The sequence below is a fragment of the Chiloscyllium punctatum genome, chromosome 10 (genome assembly GCF_047496795.1).
Source record: "Chiloscyllium punctatum isolate Juve2018m chromosome 10, sChiPun1.3, whole genome shotgun sequence".
NCBI lineage: Eukaryota > Metazoa > Chordata > Chondrichthyes > Orectolobiformes > Hemiscylliidae > Chiloscyllium > Chiloscyllium punctatum.
Window position 1 is genome coordinate 54,114,813 of NC_092748.1, and position 15,964 is coordinate 54,130,776.

At 37.8% G+C, this 15,964-nt stretch overlaps 2 protein-coding genes and 1 long non-coding RNA gene across 5 annotated transcripts in view; 1 reads left to right on the forward strand and 2 right to left on the reverse strand.

Annotated features, from left to right (window-relative positions):
- Positions 1–5,707: 5,707 nt before the first annotated feature.
- LOC140482158 (homeobox protein Hox-C12-like) lies at positions 5,708–8,597 on the reverse strand. 2 transcript variants are annotated; one of them, XM_072579167.1, is made up of 3 exons: positions 7,571–8,597; positions 6,527–6,708; positions 5,708–6,377 (listed from the first exon to the last, which is right to left on the reverse strand). In XM_072579167.1, exons 1-3 carry the CDS (start codon positions 8,031–8,033, stop codon positions 6,285–6,287), a joined length of 738 nt encoding a protein of 245 aa, XP_072435268.1. In that variant the 5' UTR covers positions 8,034–8,597; the 3' UTR covers positions 5,708–6,284. The 2 variants fall into 2 exon arrangements, with proteins under 2 accessions (XP_072435268.1, XP_072435267.1); XM_072579166.1 differs by having other exon boundaries at positions 5,715–6,377; positions 7,478–8,593.
- A 2,566-nt stretch (positions 8,598–11,163) lies between these two features.
- On the reverse strand, positions 11,164–14,711 carry LOC140482159 (uncharacterized). Its single transcript, XR_011961674.1, has 2 exons — positions 14,397–14,711; positions 11,164–12,636 (listed from the first exon to the last, which is right to left on the reverse strand). It is a non-coding gene; the product is annotated as an uncharacterized lncRNA (long non-coding RNA).
- evx2 (even-skipped homeobox 2) overlaps positions 11,999–15,964 on the forward strand; it is a 4,832-nt gene continuing 866 nt past the window's right edge. The window contains exons 1-3 of one of the 2 annotated variants that reach the window (XM_072579164.1): positions 11,999–12,658; positions 13,701–13,948; positions 14,268–15,964. The exon at positions 14,268–15,964 is cut by the window's right edge and continues 866 nt beyond it. In XM_072579164.1, coding sequence (XP_072435265.1) covers positions 12,235–12,658; positions 13,701–13,948; positions 14,268–14,867 — 1,272 coding nt within the window. In that variant the 5' untranslated portion in view covers positions 11,999–12,234 and the 3' untranslated portion in view covers positions 14,868–15,964. The remainder of the gene's footprint in view (positions 12,659–13,700; positions 13,949–14,267) is intronic. The other variant, XM_072579165.1, reaches the window with a different exon arrangement.

The following is a 15,964-nucleotide window of genomic DNA, read 5'->3' on the forward strand; positions in this document are numbered from 1 at the left end:
TTGAGCATGTCAAAGGGACGTTGGGCGTTATTTCATAGAGACACGTCGAATTCTATCTACAAGCGTCCGTAATATGGATAGATTAATGAACCCGTACATTTTGAACTAAATTGGTCTGTATTTAATGAAACAGTTAGAGCGGCTTTTTAATTGATAACGTGAAGAAAAAAGTATTTCAAAACAGCAAATTCAATGCTTATCTTTGTACTCGACTATATGAGTTGAATGAGCACAGCACGTTTAGGAACATGCGGATGCTAGATGTTCTCAGAAAAACAAATAACAATTCAACTACTTCTACTTTTAATGACAAAGAAAAAAATCGTGCTAACGTCATATTTCGACTGGCTACTTTTATTTAGAACTCCGACCAAATGCAGATTCTGAATTAAAAGTATGCCGCTCTCTCAAGTTAGTCGCATCACTGGTGTGCAGACAAAGGGGTTCTTTCCGGAAGTAGATGAAGGCCAAGGTCAAGGTGGAGAAGAGGGAGGGAGGGGAAGAGAAATAAGCTGGTAAACAGCGGCTTAAAGCAACTCAATAGTTCTGTTGGACTTATGCGAAGATTTCAAAGATTGAAGCTAGCTGTGAATTGTAACATAACTTTGCAAAATCGCTTCCTATTGCTAAATTGTGTTGATCATTTTTCAATGTCACCAGTGCTTGTGGTAATATTAAACATGAATTTAATTTCGAAAATTTCGATTTGAATTGTGAAATTTCTAACTGAAACCGCTTTACAAATGCAATTGTAAATTCATTATAGCTAATGTAGAAGACCCAAAAACAGTTTGTGAGGCAGTGAGAGATGGGCAAGAAATATAGCTTGGTCGTTGTCGCTTACAACGCAGAACACCTCAAAACAGGGACCCAATTAATGTAAATTTAAGCACTGATATGCCGGACTTTATTTAAAAATGGCAACTGTAAAAGCTGTTGCTTTTCAAAGTTATTTATGTTTATATACTGATATGACTTAGCTAATAAAACTGAAAGTTTAGACTATTTCTATTTTGAAAAAAAGAGGAATTTATTTGTTATTTTGATTCACAGCAATTGTCCTTCGTTCTCAGCGAAGTTTAACATTAAGTTCTCATTGTCGCTTGCTGAATTTGGGTATTTCCCGCAACATTTTTAAAAAATCCTTTATTCTGCTTTCTTTCTTACAGGTGACCTTAATTCTCTTGTTCACGCACTTTCTGCCTGGTATTTTCAAATTGGTATCTGAATTATTGAAAATTATTGAAAACTATTTGTAGGATGACATTACAGACGTAGCAATTTCGATTGAAAGCCTTATCCGATTAAAAGCGTAATCCATTTTTATACTTGCCAACGTTTAACAATCGTCAATATTTAACAACAACATCAAAAATAATTTTCGATTATATTTTGTTTTCTAATTATAATTATAAGCTTTTCGAAAACGCGACCAGTATTGGATAATCTGCAGCATGAATTTGCAGACTAGTCGGCCACTCAAGCTGCTAAAGCATCTCGATGAAACTCCTACCTACACATGTATGTTCACAATTCGGAATTGTTTAGTTCAAATAACTTACTCCAAAACAAAGTTTAAAATCACACAACGCTAGGTTATAGTCCAACAGGTTTAATTGGAAGCTAATGCTTCCAAATAAACCTGTTGGACTATAACCTGATGTTGTGTGATTTTTAACTTTATACACCCCAGTCCAACACCGGCATCTCCAAATCAGTACACCAAAACAGTTATTGACAATAGGTGCATGTGTTTCGTTTTAGATAAATCATTTGATTAAATATATATCCAGCTGAGAGCAGTCACTGTATTGAGACTGACTATATTACAGCTCGTATGACCCCATTTGATTACACATTTTTCCAACACAATGACCGATATTAATACACTACACGAATAAAAGCAGATTACATGCCAACCAGTGCTCGCTATAATTTTTTTGTTACCAGGAGAAAAAAAATGCTGTAAAACCCCATCTGTCCAAGTTCCAACCAAACACATTACTTACCATACTTGAAAATAAATTGTAGATACTTGCAAAAACGAGATCGAAATTTACAAGTGATGTTTCAAATATCCCGAGATATTCCACCCTGCACGTAAAATGCACCTACGAGTAACATGGATTTAACCTGTCAGCAGTTAAGAGGGGAACGAAATATACTTTCATCTGACATTGTTAGCAACCAATTAATCACTTGATGTTGTGAATGTCTCCTACCTCACTTTTCAGCGTTATGTTCCAATTGGAACTCTTTAAGAATAATTTATTGCGTTGAAAGCTGCATTGCAACACTATACAGAGATTTCACGTTCCTGGGTAACTTGTTGTGAACGCATTACATATACTTTAGCATTTTTACAGTCCCTCATAATGAATAGAACATAACAATATTTATAAATAAGACATGTATTTCATTCATAACCAGTTGCTATACCAGTTCTTAAAACAGCGTTACTTTCCTTTCAGTAAGAAACGCAAAAGAATGTCACATTGTCTCCAGGAAAGAGGACTGAGATTACAAACAGCAACAAGCAGTTGTAAACTTCAACACGTAAAAATATTCCAAAACTTTGCTAGCTTCCGATTCAGCTCTTCGATAAGAATGCAAAAAATATTTATTCGAGACAGACAATAGGCGCAAATTTCCTTGGTTTTCTTGATGAAATGAATTTATCTGCATTGACGCAAGTCTGTTCCACATAAGAGGAAGTTCACTTTCAAGGCTACAATCTATCAATGGCCGGAACGGTTTGCTGATACAATATTTGGATTCAAATACAGTTCGAATGCAAAATGTACACGTCTGCTAGGGAATAAATGCTGTTACGCAATTATGCTACTACAATGCATTCCAGCAAATTCCAGAATTTTGTCAAGCAAAAAGCAGGCAGCATGGCCTGAACAGCAATATAAAAGAAGGCATTCATCAGACTTTCAGCTCACTGCTCTGCTTCATTCAAGATGATGTAGAAAATAAACGAAATCGACTGCTTGGCTTGTGAAATTAACTGTCACCATTCTGAGGTCCTTTTTATTTAAACCTTTACCTAAATGTGAAAACACATTTGTTTTCTGTTTCTGCATCTGTTAAATCATTCACGACTTGGAATTGCAATTTTACCGCAATGAACAATGCTGGTGTACAAAATATAGCAAACATATATGCACTTCTGAATGAAGTTACAATCCTTGTTGTACAGCAGGAGTCTAGAACGAATGAAGTCATCAAAAACAATGCCATTAAAGGACAGCGGATAACATGGACAGGCATCGTGTTCAGTTTTCCTTTGAAGGTTACTAATTTTAAAATTCTCATCTATTCGTTAGTAATGTAAACGAAAGGCATCAATTTGTCACGCTACCCTCTCCACTTTCTACCAATGGTGGCGCTCTCTGTCCAACTGGGGAAAGAATGATTCCGATACGGCCAGTTTACACTGGCATTATCTATTATAGAGGTCGACATTGTGATTTATATCGGAAAAGTTGACAGAAAAAGACCACAGAGGTAAGATCTTTAATATTTAATCTTCAATTGTTATTTCTCCGATATTTATTACGACTGCATGAATAAGAAATGCTTAGAGGGATATGGGCCAGGATCAGGCAGGTTGGACTACTTTAGTTTGGGATTATGTTCGGCAAAAACTGGTTGGAGCGAAAAGTCTGTTTCCGCACGTATGACCCTATGACAGTTGTGCAGCATATAATGCGATTAATTATTTATTACGGGAATTTATATCTCATATGTTGTTGATGAATGACTGAACGATTTCTGTTTCAATTGTGGTCCTCCAAATAATTGTAATCAAGAGACTCAAAATAAGAAAATAATGTACTATTTGAATAAAGCAAATATTTCACGAACAAAGAACAGAAGTTGCTGGAGAAACTCAGCACGTCCTGCAGCATCTAAAGAGTAAAAGGCAGTGTTACCTTTAGTTCTGATAAAGGATCACTGGACTCGAAACGTTAACTGTGGTGTTAGGGCGGCACGGTGGCACAGTGGTTAGCACTGCTGCCTCACAGAGACCTGGGTTCAATTCGCGACTCAGGCAACTGACTGCATGTTCTCCCCGTGTCTGCGTGGGTTTCCTCCGGGTGCTGCAGTTTCCTCCCACAGTCCAAAGATGTGCAGGTTAGGTGAATTGGCCATGCTAAATTGCCCGTAGTGTTAGGTAAAGGGGTAAATGTAGGAGAATGGGTGGGTTGCGCTTCGGCGGGTCGGTGTGGATTTGTTGGGCCGAAGGGCCTGTTTGCACACTGTAAGTAATCTAATCTAATCTAATGTTCTCGTCATAGCTATTGACAGACCCTCAGAGTTTCTGTAGGACATTCTGTTTTTGTTTCAGTTTTCCATCATCTGCGGTTCTTTATTGTACTTTTCGCTAGGTGTTCTCGTCATCGTTCACTCCTCAACCAACATCCACAAATATCGATTAGCTGACCATTTATTTATTTGCATTCTGTAGGATCTTGCTATCCCCAAATTAGCTGTTGTTGACATTCATTGCATGTTACCAATTTTTAGGACCTGATATCGCACTATATTAATCCTGGCTTTTCGCATTCAGTCATGTACTTGAGAACCTAATATCTAAGAAATGACTATTCCTCTACTTTAATTGTAAATAATTATTTACTGAAAATCGTTCAAATTTATATGAAGATTGCTACATTTAAAAGAAGATATTTGGACATGTAGAGCAGATATTGCCATATAATCTTTGACGCTTCCTAGAAATTTTAACAGAAATTTACTGATAATATGTTTATTTTTTATAACTTTCCAAATCATTTGGGGAATTTCTACCCAGAAATATGCTGGCAACATGATTTCGTTTCCTATCGTGGAGAATCTCAGGTCTGCGTTTGATGCTTGCTTTATCTTTCAGACACCTGTAACTGTCTCTTTAAGTTGCTTATACGGACAATGGACAAAAGCTAGCACTTCAGTTCGCACTTTCCAGTTTCAGAAACGTACCTTTAACAAATGACGTTTGTAACTAGATAAAATCACAGTATCAGGCGGGTGGGTGCCAATGGATACGACTTAACCAGAACCAAATTTCTTTTCTCCTTCAGTATTTATTCCAAGACCACAAACAGCAATTATATTTTTTAAATGAACATATATTGGACAGATGAATATGCAGAGGTAATTGGAATAAATTTGATGTTAGAATATGGAATCCATAGAATCCCTACCGTGCGGAAACAGGCCATTCAGCCCAACGAGTCCACAGATGTTTATATTTTGCACTTGAGCAACATGGCTGACCAATGTTCTAGTTGCCCGTACAAAACATAATGCATTTTGTTCCATTATAACTTGCTGCAGTATTTCATGGACAACATTCAGGAGCTATTTCATTCTCGTGAGCTACGTTTTCCATAGCAAAACTACCACATTGCACTGACCTGAACCCCGCAATGAAACGTCAGCTTGTGTTGTTTTTATTTTAGAAAATCCAGGGAATTGCATAACTTTTGAACTGAATAATGTTTAAAACCGCCTACAAGAGGAGCAGAGCAGGTACACAATGAAGTGTGGAAGAAACTGCACGATCTACATGCAAATATAGATGTTATTTTGAATATCACAGCTTTGAAGTTTTAAATCAGCACAACACTGTCTCAAATCAATAAAGTTAAATATTTTCCAGCTACTGTTTGACTAAAACTTGCGAATTAATAACAATTTGTTCTGAAGAAAGGTAGTAAAATACAGCGAATGCACATTTGAATTCAATTTTGTGGAAGTAAAGACTTCATACATTTGAGAAATGTATTCAAGTATAGCACGCCCTTACTTTGAACAATTCTGCGTTCCAATCATTTCAAACCCGAACAGCTGTGTATACTATTCACGAAACAATTTATTTTGCAACCTATAATATGTTATTATTCTTTAAACATTACAGATAGACTTTAAGTTGTGTCCAATTATATTTACTCACACATGTAATGAATGGTAAACGAGTACTTAGCCGTTTGGAAAATCAAGTTAAACATTCCCTTTAGAATCAACATTTCTTGTTCACCACCTTTAGTGGAATCAACATTCTTTATTGCGTTTAGTACATCAAATTGGAGCTCCTTGTCATGCAAGATAAAGACTAATGAGTTATTCCAACTTCAAAAGAATTAAAAACGAAAAGGCCCAATAATCTTCTGTGGCTGTATAATTAAAGAGAGGCGACTTTGCTATTGTAAATCGGTAGCACGTTCTCGTGACTCTTAAAAAGCAATTGTCCAAATGAGGAAAGTTATTATATTTCACAGTCCAGGACAACTTGGCTTTATCAATTGCTGCTGCACACGAAGAAGTTTTTTCTCTTTCTGTCGCTGGTTTTGGAACCATGTCTTCACCTGAAAAATACAGATTCTTTGTATACGTGACTAATAAAAGCGGACTTGGTTTAATGTTTAGTGAAATACAATGAGCCCACCTGTTGACAATGAAGAGGGACAGGTACTTAATATTTTCTTGCGTAGAAAGTGGAACGAACGCCTCTTACCTGTCTTTCTGTTAAACCTAACCTAAAAGAGATGTTTAATCGGACCTCAGGGGTGAGGAATCGATTGTTTTCAAAAGCCATTTCCAGTTCAGCGATTTGCTGTTTGCTGTAGGGGATTCGCTTCTTTCTTTGTCTGTGTGTAGGATTCTGCGATGTTGACCAGTGCGATGCTAGTCCCAATGCTGAAGGAACATAAATATTCTATCAGTAGGTTAAGTCATTAGGAACACAAGCAGTGAAATTCCGAGAAATGTGTATTTTATCTATTTATGTTGCGTTCATGTATGCGCAAACGCTGTGTTAACTAAACAGCTGTCAGTTTCGTTGATTGTCGTTCATTTTAATCGATGTTGGTTAATTTATCCTTCAGAAATTATCATTGTCGAGGGACGAGAATTAATAGAAAGAATAGCAATTAGTTGCAATTGTTTTCAAACGTGTGTTCCCACCTCTCCTCCTTTTTGTAATCCAAATGTTATGATAAATGTTATTCACTTTTATCAGTTGAAATATGCAATATTTTGTTGCAGGCATTTTGTATACGAAATACATATTGTGATCTCTAAAACGTTTCATTGAAACTGCATATGAAGCGATTACATAAAAATCACCAACTATTTTCAGTTTTAAATATGCGGTTAAAACGTATAACCATCCTCAGGAAAAGCGAACTATCTTAGCTTTCCCAAACTATGGCGAACAATGTTTTTTTTTGCTAAAATAGCACATAAAATGAAATTGCCCATCATTCACTGATCAACCAGCATGCTCATATCGAAACCAAAATACAACTCATCTGGGCATTGCTGTAAGACACAACCAGAAAACTCACCTGCTGCACGATATCAAAGAAAGCGCATTACAATTCTTAATCAATCTAATCAATCGTAATCAATTCTTAATCAATCAATCATGGATATGTCGTGCATGAGAATATATTATCAGACTGACCTAAAGGCCTTGGGACACCGGGCATTGCATTATTGAGTGCTCCTGCTTCAAACGATGTTCCAGAGTACTGAGAATGGTAAAAGGCAGGCGTACCTTGATTGTTGGGATTTGCCTGCGTTTGAACAGATGCAACTTGGGGATATTCTAGTGGCCAATGCTGATAAAGTGCGGAGTTTGTCGGGTATTCACCTCTGGTACAGAAATTGTGCCGGTAGCTAATAAACGGAGACATATGACAGTCATTTTGCAGTTGGTTTGCAGGGATTTGCACTGCCCCAGGTGACATAGCGACAATCTCCTGATCTGCGCTTCCATGCGATCCACAAGTCGAAATGTCTTCGGAACACAAATCTTGGTGTCTTCCACTTGAAGTCGTTTTCAAAGGCGATGAGGAAAAAGCAGAAGTTCCAAAGTTTGTGGAAAATATTGGCACCATTTCTGTAGGTCCCACTTCATCTTCCCTTAATCCTGTTTTATCACTAGATGTCTCTAGCGTCAGTTCGTACCGCAGAGAAGTCGAATCCATCTTATAACTAAACTGAATGGTTGGGTTCATTCCAGCCACTTGCAAATACAATTCTCTTGTTAAATTTTTGTCCTGACTTGCAAGTTTAAGCTCCTGTCCCTTCTAAATGCTGAGAATGATAGCGTGACAAGTACTGAGCAAACACTTTGATGTCTGCCTCCCAGAAATGAAACCCAGCTCTCCATTAGGTGCACAAACTACACCCTGGATCAAGCTACCTGATCTTTTTATTGCTGTAACACAGCTACAGTTGGTAAATAAAACGCAGTGTGGACTCTTTGCAAATTAAACTTTGTGCGCAAACGTCAAGGACAGTGCTGCATTACAGAATGACACACGTACTGTAGTTATCGTACTTTGACTCAAGGTCAATGTGGAGTTTAATGATCACTTTGTTTCGGCTTATTGTTTCAGTTTTTCATTCTCTGACTTTTCCCCTGTTATTCTTGTTCACAGCATTTGATTGCAATGTATCTTGACTTATTAACGTGCATTTTGTTTTGAACCCAAGCAGCAGAATGGAGCAACAATTTAGCAAAGCCGTGCACTGTAACCTGGAAAAAAAAACCTTTTTCACGACATTGTAACTTACGTCAGACAAAAAGCAGTTTAGTGCATTTTATTGCCTGCTATAACCCTTACCGCAATAGAATTACACCTAGCTGTACCTGCTTTAGACGATCGAACAAATATTTGGCCCATTGCTGTAAAGCTCCCTTGAGCTCTCTGTAAAGTAAACTATACAGAAATGGGGTCCGACCTGTCTACATATCATCTTTTAACTAGCTTCGTGACTTTGCGAACATTTTCAAAAGTATTAAAGCTAATTAAAATGTAAATGATGTAGATCATGGATTTAGATAAAAACAAAACTAATTTTCCAGTTGAATACCATTGCAATTTTTTTTGCATTATGTTTAACACTCTTGCTCAATTTCATTTATCAATATTATGCCAATGTTAACGAGAATTGCTTTAATCCTGCAATTTCCCAACCTATCGCTAATGAAACACCAATCAGATTTTGCGTTCAGTTCAATATTGAAATGAAATTTCGACACACTGAAAGCTATGAAATAAATGTTTAAAAAATGCCAGTATTTTCTCAGCGTTTGTTCTTGATAATGAATATTTGAGAACACCCATGCACACTTAGACTGACAATGTTCACCCCCCAAAAAAATTATTAGCTCTGTATCTAACTTCTCTCTCTCATAAAATAGGAATGCAAAATTCCAGAGGTTAGTTTTTTTTTAAATCTCAATACTTACATTTACTTACCTCGTAATGTATTATTCTTGAAGTATCTGCATATGATGTTTGTACAAAATAACTGATTTATACAACAGCTAACTCATGAATAATAAAGTTTCAATTTTAGTTAGTATCTACTGTACAGAATTTTCAAAAGCTGTTGATTCTCAGAGAAACTAACTTACTGAACCATCGTGGCAGTCATCTGGCTGTTAAAATCAAAGAAAACGGAAGAGGGCGCCAGAGGACAGATATTTCGAAAGAACGCATTTAATTCCGAGTCCAGTCATCCTTGTTTATCTCAACTCCACTCAAAGAATACCGCTTCACAATTAATTAATTGTAACATTCATTCACTTTGATTGGTAGATTACGGATAATATTATTAAACAAGACTCAAACTGAAGTATGAATAAGAAATAACATCAATCTCAAAAATCTTTCTTCTCAGGCATAGTGTACTGTATTCATAAAAATCTATACGAGCGTTTCCTTAAAAAAAATGGTCCGAACATCTGAGCTGTGTAAAGAAACCAAATTTGTTTTATGCTTGCTAACTATACAGCATATTTGCTAACTTGCAATGTCATACTATTTTAAACAGTGCAAAAGTCTTTGAACCCTTCGCCAACAATTTTAACGAGCTATTTACGGTAGCTTTCTATTTATATTTTCTAACGTCAGAAAACGCTAACGTGAAAATAGTGGCCCCCAGCACTTTCCAGAACCCTCTGTTGTTGTACGAGTTCCTTTGGAAGAATATATAATTTTCACAACGTAACTTTTAATATAGTCTTTTAATGCAATTTATTCACCATAATTAACATTTGTCACTTATGTTTCCCATAAATCGTAACAATATTTTTTCCACTGCCGTTGATTTCGACGTTTAATCTCATTTGTGTTTCACCTAAATGCAGAAATTAGCGTACATGCGAATTACAAGGGCGAGAATATCAATATTTATTGCAGATTATTAACTGGCGTAAAATACAAGAAAATGTATTTACTAGCATATGCATATATATGACAGGACGTTATTTCTATGGCATATGGGACACAGTACTAATTAAAACATTTAGCAACAATGATATAGTTTCCGTTTATGCATTATTTAATATTAATTATGCATCTCGAGCGCTTTTGCTACATTGTCATTTCCCATAAGGGGTTCTCGATAGAAACTGTTCTGTGACATTCACACTGAAGATCAGTTAATCTTTAATTTAACATTTCAAGCGTGCATTTCGCAACTTAGATAATAGCTTTCGCTTCTTGTCGGTAAACATTGATTTCGAAAACCAAAGTAACTACGGCAATGATGACAACAACAACAAATTCATCATCATTATCATCATCGCTATCAGCGTCATCATTACTACTACTATTAACACCGAGAGTAGCTGGTCCACACAGATTCTCCATCTTTCAAACCCTCTTTGGATATTAAATTTCCAGCCTCAAATGTTGCTGAGGCTCCGTTATATCTAAGCATGGACTTAGGGTAAATTACTAATAGCTACAGGTAACGGATTCACCTTTAGCAATCTCTTTTTCGAGCGAAATGCTTGTGCAGAGTTCGGATTGAAGTTAAAATAATCTAAGCAATTAATTTGAGAATTACATGACAGTAGTTTGGTTTTCAAGGAAAATACCACGAAGAGAACGTTTCCAAATTTTCTGATTGAAGCAACTTGCTCTAATATCCCGCATAACATAAATATAAATATGATACTTCACGTGAAATTAAATCGATCGTATAAGTACGTGCCAGACTTCGACAAGAGGGAGAGGTGGGGAGAATACACACAAATAAGCTATCTCAAAATCATAGCAAGTCCTTTTTTCCTAAAATGAAGTACGATCCATAAAGGCTATCACTCAATTGGTGAAAAAAGTTTCGACATTTTGTTTAAAAGGAACTAAAACTTTATTCAGGTATACAACGCATTTCAGCGAGGATGTCATTGTCCTTTGCTCGAGTTCTTATGATGCACGTTATCAGGATTCATTTCGGTGTTTAAACATCAGAAATATTCACTAAAATAAACTGAAGAGTGGTATACCAAAGATACCCCATACAAGTGACTCGAAAATTGTGCAGATTTTATATGCGTGAAAGATGGATTAAAACAACCACTGAATAAGACACGCCAGTTGTCTGTATCGGTGTATGGAAAGCGAGATAAAATAAGCAATGACAAGGCGAGAAGCTGAGGGAAAAGATAGCTAATAAAGAGAAAACATGAATAAGAACCGGAAAAGTCAGAATATTACAGTGCGATTGCAAAAAAAAATTACCTTCACATTGTTAAGAAAACACATTATGGCATTTCTATCCCAAACTAACTAAATACACCAAATGTAATTATCTGACTGAAGGTACAAAACATTAAACTTAGTACTTCTATTTACCTACAACGCTCGCTCACGTTCACCCAAAAGTGTGATGAAAAAGATGCTATTATCAGAACCCGATAAGAACAGCAAAGCAAAATCAGAACATAATGATCTGACTAAATGTACAGGGAAATGCTGTAATGTTCATTTTATTAATCAGACTGTCAATTTCACCCCAGAGGCCAAAGCCCAGTGCATCCGGGCATACGATCATCGGCGGAGGACAGGGGCTGTCCTCTGATTCTTCTCTACCTGGATGTATTCGCCTGTCGCTAGGCCGCCTTCATCATCCACTGACAGACGCTTGTATTTATTTGCTTATAAACCTGTTACAATAAATGATTATTCGAACAGCGTCATTCGTACCTTAATGACGAGCACTAGTTTGATGAATGACACATCGGGAGAAAGGAAGCACGGGTCATTTTGACCAGTCGTTCCCTCGCATTGACATAACACTTTTTCTTTGCACCAAAAAGATAAATTTCGAGACACTTGCGGGCTGGATGTGAATTGGCCACAGCTGCAAGATCATCATTAGTGTAGTATCAGCCTGCAACCTGCTCTCAGCTTCGGGATGGAAAGAATAAGGAAAGAAATAATTCTGATGGAACGGGGGCTGCATAGTCCTGCTGGCAAAAAGGTTTCGAATTTGTCAGACTCAGCTGGAAATGCAGTGGAGGAGGCCCTTGAAAATTCTCATCACAGTGGTCGGCTCAGCCCCAGACCCACTTCCGCCTCCCTTCACAACACTGTTGGGGACACCACAACAAACGGCAAATTTGAGATAGACCATTTATTCCATCATCAACATTCAAGTGATAGCACGTCCTCGTCTGAAATTTCGTCCTCGGAAACAAGGAAAAAATTCTCCCTTTACTCAGAACTTGCTAGTCGGGAGAAAGAAGCAGATATGAACAGTGATGTTGATGTGGGCTGTTCGACACTCCGCTCTCCAGCCGGCGTCAGTACAACGCAGCTGAAAGAAAATACAAACAAAGGTAAATATTTATTTGTTAAATGTTTCTCGAAAATTAAACAGCTTTCATCTCACAAAGATATAATGCATGTGCAGATAAAAAGTCATTTTGAAGAGGGTTCTGTTGTGATTCATCAAAGATTCGAAATGCATTTCACTGATGCTTTGACAATACAGAAAACAAAGCTGATGCATTGAATGTACATAAACTGAAAATAAAAACAAAAGTGCAAATTTCCGAATAACCCTTTTTATTACTGATAAGCATTACATTTTCCAATAAAGTACCACAGCCCAGCAAAACATACATTTGCCTTTGAAAGTTGAATTCTGAGATACATTTGCACTGAAACAATAACAATAACATTAATATTAAAGGCGCTCGGAAAATAGTATTTTACTTAAATAAATAACTGTGAAAAAGTCCTATCTCCAAATTGTGCAAAACCTTTATTTTTACATCATCTACGTTTCCTTTGTTAAGGTACGCATCTCTGAATTTAATATGATTTACACGACAATATGCTGAGAATATTCGTTTCTACCATTCATCGAAATTGTGTATTGTGAAAATCAAAGCTGAACTACTAAGTAGACAATGAATACAACTGCATTAGACTTTGTTTTGTACTAAAAGCTACAGAATTTCAGAGAACATTCAAAAGGAGCTTTCAGCTTGTGCTGAAAAAGAGCGTACTAAACAAAACTTCCCAGTTCAGTCGTGCGCTTAGCTTAGGGTTCAAAATATTGTTAAGTATTCAAAAACGGCTCTATGGATAAAGCAAAATGAATAAGAAGGGGTTGGAGGTTATTCAGTCAGTGTTAGTTCAGATGCCTAATGGATGTATAGCTCAGAATCTTTATCTATATTTAATTACCGAAACTTACACAAATTAAGTACATATATTTGGCTATGTAGGGATTCATAGAACTTTATTGACTCTAATAACTGTTCCCATTTGTAATAATGACAGCCAGCATTAATTATGTGGCATCAAAGTTGCCTTATTAATTTGCACTCATGGTTTACCGATCTTAAACGTTTTTGTTTCTTTTCTTCCTAGTGTATTCTGACAATGGTAGTTCAACTAATACTTCATCGAATGGGTCTAATATTACGAATTTGAACGGCAACTCCGGTTCAATAGGCAACTCGGGTTCTGGTCCTGACCAGGTGAGACGGTATCGAACAGCGTTCACCCGAGAACAAATCGGTAGATTAGAGAAGGAGTTTTACAGAGAAAACTATGTATCCAGACCCAGACGATGTGAGCTGGCGGCAGCCTTAAATCTACCCGAAACTACTATCAAGGTGCATTGATCAACTCGTGTCTTATATTCACTCTTGCATATATATCGTTTATTTTGATTTAATGTACGTATGTTAGTGTTAAAATTACTACGTTCGGATTCATTACTATTCTGATTAATTGGTGTAAATATGTCACATTGATACAGATTGGAGAATTGTTTAGCATTTCACAGAATATAGACTATTGTTTTAATTACACTAGCAATGTTATTTGCAACACATTTATTTTTAATTGGAGTGTACAACACACTGAGAAGGAAATACAAAAAATGTGGTGCGGTGTATGTATTGACGCTGTGCATTTTCTTTCTTAATCCAGGTTTGGTTTCAGAACCGGCGGATGAAAGATAAAAGGCAGCGACTAGCCATGTCATGGCCCCACCCGGCTGACCCAAGTTTTTACACCTACATGATGACCCACGCAGCGGCCACTGGAAGCTTGCCTTACCCTTTCCACTCTCACGTTCCCCTGCACTACTACCCTCACGTTGGCGTCACAGCCGCTGCAGCCGCCGCTGCCGCCACAGGTGCCACGCCCTTCCCCACCTCCATCCGCCCGCTCGACACCTTCCGTGCCCTCTCCCACCCTTACTCGCGGCCTGAACTGCTCTGCAGTTTCCGCCACCCGGGCCTTTACCAGTCCCCCCACGGTCTGAACAGTAGCGCGGCCACAGCAGCGGCGGCCGCAGCGGCTGCAGCCGCCTCGACGCCAGCGGGCGCCGCTCCGTGCTCTTGCCTGAGTTGCCACAGCAACCAGAGCGGCGCGCTGGGGCCCAGGAGCGCGAGTTCCGACTTCACGTGCACCGCGACTGCGCAGAGGTCGGAGAGCAGCTTTCTCCCATACTCAGCCGCAGTGCTCAGCAAATCAGCGGCGGTATCGCCGCCTGACCAGCGGGAGGAGTCCTCTCTGACCAGATAACTTACCCTGGCGGTGGTTCTCACCAAGGCCAACCAAAACCTAAATGGCAAATGGCTAAGACGCATTGCTTTTTACTTTGTCAAAGGTTGCACCCCTTTGTAATCACTGCTTTGGCGCAAACATGGACAATGTTCCATCAACGCCCGTTTTAAAGAGGTATGCTATCTTTTAGCATGGACGACACGACCCAGTTTCATTGATGATCACCTTTTCCAGAATTCATTTAATCCAGTTGTAATAGTTGAAAAAGATCCCCGTGGATTCTTGAAAAGTTATTTTAATTGTCTTTTTAATTGTACTAGAATCTGCAAAAAAAAAAATGTGAACTTTCAAAGCATTATCGCCTTTTCAGCTGATATTGTTGGGGATATTAACATTTGATAAGACAGTTGAGGCTAAATTCAAGAAATGTAATACTGCTTTAAAGCAATTTTCACCAAGAACAAATACCAACTACAACGGGTTACTGTCTCTTTAAAGCTGACAAATGAAGGTCACTTTGGGAAGCACGCAATTCCATTTATTCTATTCGCCTTCTTTATAAGAAGACCCTTTTCTGTGAAATTGGGTACGATCATGCCTACTGTTTTGGCCCAGGAGTGCCACCACCGGGTATCTGACAATTGTTCGCTGCCAGAAACAACTCCTCGAGGACTTGGTAAAGTTCGAGGAAGACACATCAGACACCGCCAATGTTATTGCCATGTCAATTCCGATGCTAATAATGTGCAGATTATGACGAAAATTGCCAATCATGTACCTTGATGGACCTCCTTTGAATGTAGAATTGGAAAAAAGTTCCCTGCACTGAGACCTGCTGTCAAATACTAACAACCCGCTAAGGGAAGTCATTAGAAGAGATAGATAAGAGACTTGATACATAAAACATTGTTCATGGTGCATAGAATGTACTGGATTTAATGTGGTATTCGTTATCTGAAGTGATTTTGCAGAAACCCTACGTCCTCATTGTCCCACTGCCAATTTTAATTTTGGAAACCTATATTGTAGACATTCTGCGTCCACTTTCCCTTGTAACCAGTATGGTACTGATGTGAACAGCCTCATTAAATCAACCTAGAAATTTCCATAATACG

What these genes read in the sequence shown, in the direction of transcription:
- LOC140482158 (XM_072579166.1), bottom strand. Translation starts at nt 8,033, where the DNA reads ATGAACCCAACCATTCAGTTTAGTTATAAGATGGATTCGACTTCTCTG. An exon ending in CGGTGTCCCAAGGCCTTTAG is followed by an intron (nt 6,709 to 7,477) that starts GTCAGTCTGATA and finishes ATGTTCCTTCAG; the next exon opens with CATTGGGACTAGCATCGCAC. An exon ending in TAGGTTTAACAGAAAGACAG is followed by an intron (nt 6,378 to 6,526) that starts GTAAGAGGCGTT and finishes TGTATTTTTCAG; the next exon opens with GTGAAGACATGGTTCCAAAA.